This window comes from Psammomys obesus, unplaced genomic scaffold (genome assembly GCF_907164565.1).
Source record: "Psammomys obesus unplaced genomic scaffold, mPsaObe1.curated_primary_1811, whole genome shotgun sequence".
Taxonomy (NCBI): domain Eukaryota; kingdom Metazoa; phylum Chordata; class Mammalia; order Rodentia; family Muridae; genus Psammomys; species Psammomys obesus.
This window is the reverse complement of record NW_026596109.1, coordinates 15,847,082-15,849,625: the sequence shown is the minus strand read 5'-3', so window position 1 is coordinate 15,849,625 and position 2,544 is coordinate 15,847,082. Positions and strand designations below refer to the sequence as shown.

At 41.5% G+C, this 2,544-nt stretch overlaps 1 protein-coding gene across 1 annotated transcript in view; it reads right to left on the bottom strand.

Moving 5' to 3' along the window:
• Nucleotides 1-373: 373 nt before the first annotated feature.
• CUNH2orf73 (chromosome unknown C2orf73 homolog) overlaps nucleotides 374-2,544 on the bottom strand; it is a gene marked incomplete at its 5' end in the record, with an annotated part of 46,440 nt that continues 44,269 nt past the window's right edge. The window contains one exon of the mRNA XM_055628749.1: nucleotides 374-452. Within this exon, the coding sequence (XP_055484724.1) occupies nucleotides 374-452 (79 nt within the window). The remainder of the gene's footprint in view (nucleotides 453-2,544) is intronic.

Below are 2,544 nucleotides of genomic sequence, written 5' to 3'. Positions count from 1 at the left end.
CAGGCTTACTTGCCTCCTGTCCAGTATTTACCTGGAGGATTAGGAGCTTTGTGTGATAAAACCAAATCCATTCTATTAACTATGCAAAAATAGGCATGTCTTGTTTACTAGTTTTTACATATTTTAATCACTGAAATGACTAATATCCAAAATATAATTTAAAAGAAAATTTCAAAGCATTTTTGTAATTCACAATGCATGATTTCCACACTCCCTCTTCCTCCTATGAAAATGTAGCTGATAATTCAGACACACAATAGAGGGCTAAAGGAATACAGAATTACTGTTCTGTGCTGTGAAGTCGCCGAGTGTGCTGGAAGCAGATCAAAGCATAGCCCACTTGTCATTCTGCATGAGTCACCCTCCATGGCTCTCAGTAACTCCAGCATCTTCTTCTGACTGGTGTGATAAGAAACATCAGCATGACACTGTTGTGCAAACTACTCAGGAACCTGTTAGAAAAACAGAAAAAACAAAACAACAAAAATCAAAACAAAACAAAACAAAAAAAAAGCGTCCTTAGTGGTATGTGTTTCCTTTCTTTCTAAACAGTGTCTCACCAAAACCAAGGAGTTATCACTGCTATCTAAATAACCATTTTCATTTGTCTGTTCCGTTTGCGTAGAGGAGCTGGCGCCATGCCTCTGAAGGGAAAGCGCTTACCACACAGCTGACACTTGACCTCAGCCTCTGGAATCACAGGTCCACTTCTGTTCTCTGGTCTCCATGCATGTGCCATAGCAAGTTAGGGTCCACAGATACACACACTAATAATAATTTAAATTTTTTCCCCTAGGAGTCTGACTGCAAAGATAAATTAATTAAATTCCATGCCTTCTGATTTGCCAAACTGTTGTAGTAAAAAACAAAACAAAACATGAGTGTGGAGCTATATATTATTGATGATTAGCCATATTATCTAACTCACTATCACAAGTAATAAGACACAGACACCTGGTAGATTTATAATTACCTTCTATACTTGGGCCAGGCAGATGTTTCACTTACACTGTCTCAGTATCCTCACCATCCATCTCCAGCCCCCATCCAGTGCACCTTAATCCTCTTCAACTAGACTGCCTTTCATCCACGATCCCACGGTACTTGTATTTTTCATCTGGGCTTCTTCACAGCGTTATTGGAGTCCTTTCTCTCGGGCCATTTGCTTTTTTGTTTTGTTTCGTTTTCTCCACATTAACCCATCATCTTGGCATCCTCCTTCCTCCTCTCTTCTCTGTTTCCAGTGATGATCCTCGAAACCTCGAGAACCCTAGCCATGCCTACCCCATTCTTCCCTACCCAGGTATAGGCTGTTTAATCAACCAGTCATGTCTCAGGCTTACACCAACAAGGATGGGTGTATCCATCGGGCAGTAACCGATCTTCATGGCCAGTAATTAGCGTTAGACCAACCTCCAACAGCGCTCTCATCGCCGATCCTTCAAAGCAACTGCCTTTTATTTGTTTAGTATTTATCAATAATGGTATCAGCAGAGCTACTATATTGTTCTTGCTTTGTGAACTAGAAACCAATGATCAAGTAGACAGGGCCTGCTCTATGGCTGCCTTGCTGGCCAAACTTTTTTTTTTTTTTTTTTTTTTTCATTTGGTTGTACTAGGTCTGAGCTGTCTTTCCTAGTGATTCTTGGGGAAAAAAAAATTCAATTTCCTGAGAGGGGGTTACAGTTATATGATTGATCAGGCAACTCATGTTTTACCCACACACACACACACACACACACTTCCCAAAGGTGCTACCTATGGTTGCTTTTGTAAACTGCAGATGTGAATGCTTACTACGAAAGGGATATTATTTTTGTGTCTGAATGTGATGGCTGGAGTTTCTTATGAGCAAGAGTACTCTATACATCATGCCTAATGTCCCAATTTAGGTTTAAGATCTCCCTGGCTACCCCCATTTGTTAAAACTCTCATCCACTGCTCTATGGTTTATGACAGTAAGAGGAACAGAGTAAGACAGCAGAGGAGGATAGGGAAGGGGCAAGGATTTCAGCCCTCTCTCCCAGTGGAATTAGTGAACCATGCTGACAACATGCATGGAGTACCCATCATGGAAATGGCGGGCGCTTTGGTGTGCAGAGTTACACAGCTGACTGTAGACTCCAGTGCATCCCCAGGCCAAAACTATATAGCCCGATACTGTATGTTGCTGTGTTATTTAATGGTATGGTCTAATAATGTTTATTATTAGCCCTACCGTTATTACTATGGTATACATCTAACCTGCTACCACAATCAATAACAGACACAGATACCTGATAGATTTGAGAATAGCCTTGTCTTATCTGGGGCAGGGCAGATATTAACCCGCTAAACTACCTTTACCTCTCAGCCCCATTCCGGGCTACCTCCCATCCATAGTTCCATAAATACTTGCTTATTCTTCATCTGGGCTGCTTCCTCCATCCACGCCTGCCATGGGCTTCTTCCCAGGCTTATCCAAGGAGACTCTCTGCTTCCTTTCTCCTCCTCTTCCTCTTTCTTTCTTTCTTTCTTTCTTTCTTTCTTTCTTTCTTTCTTTCT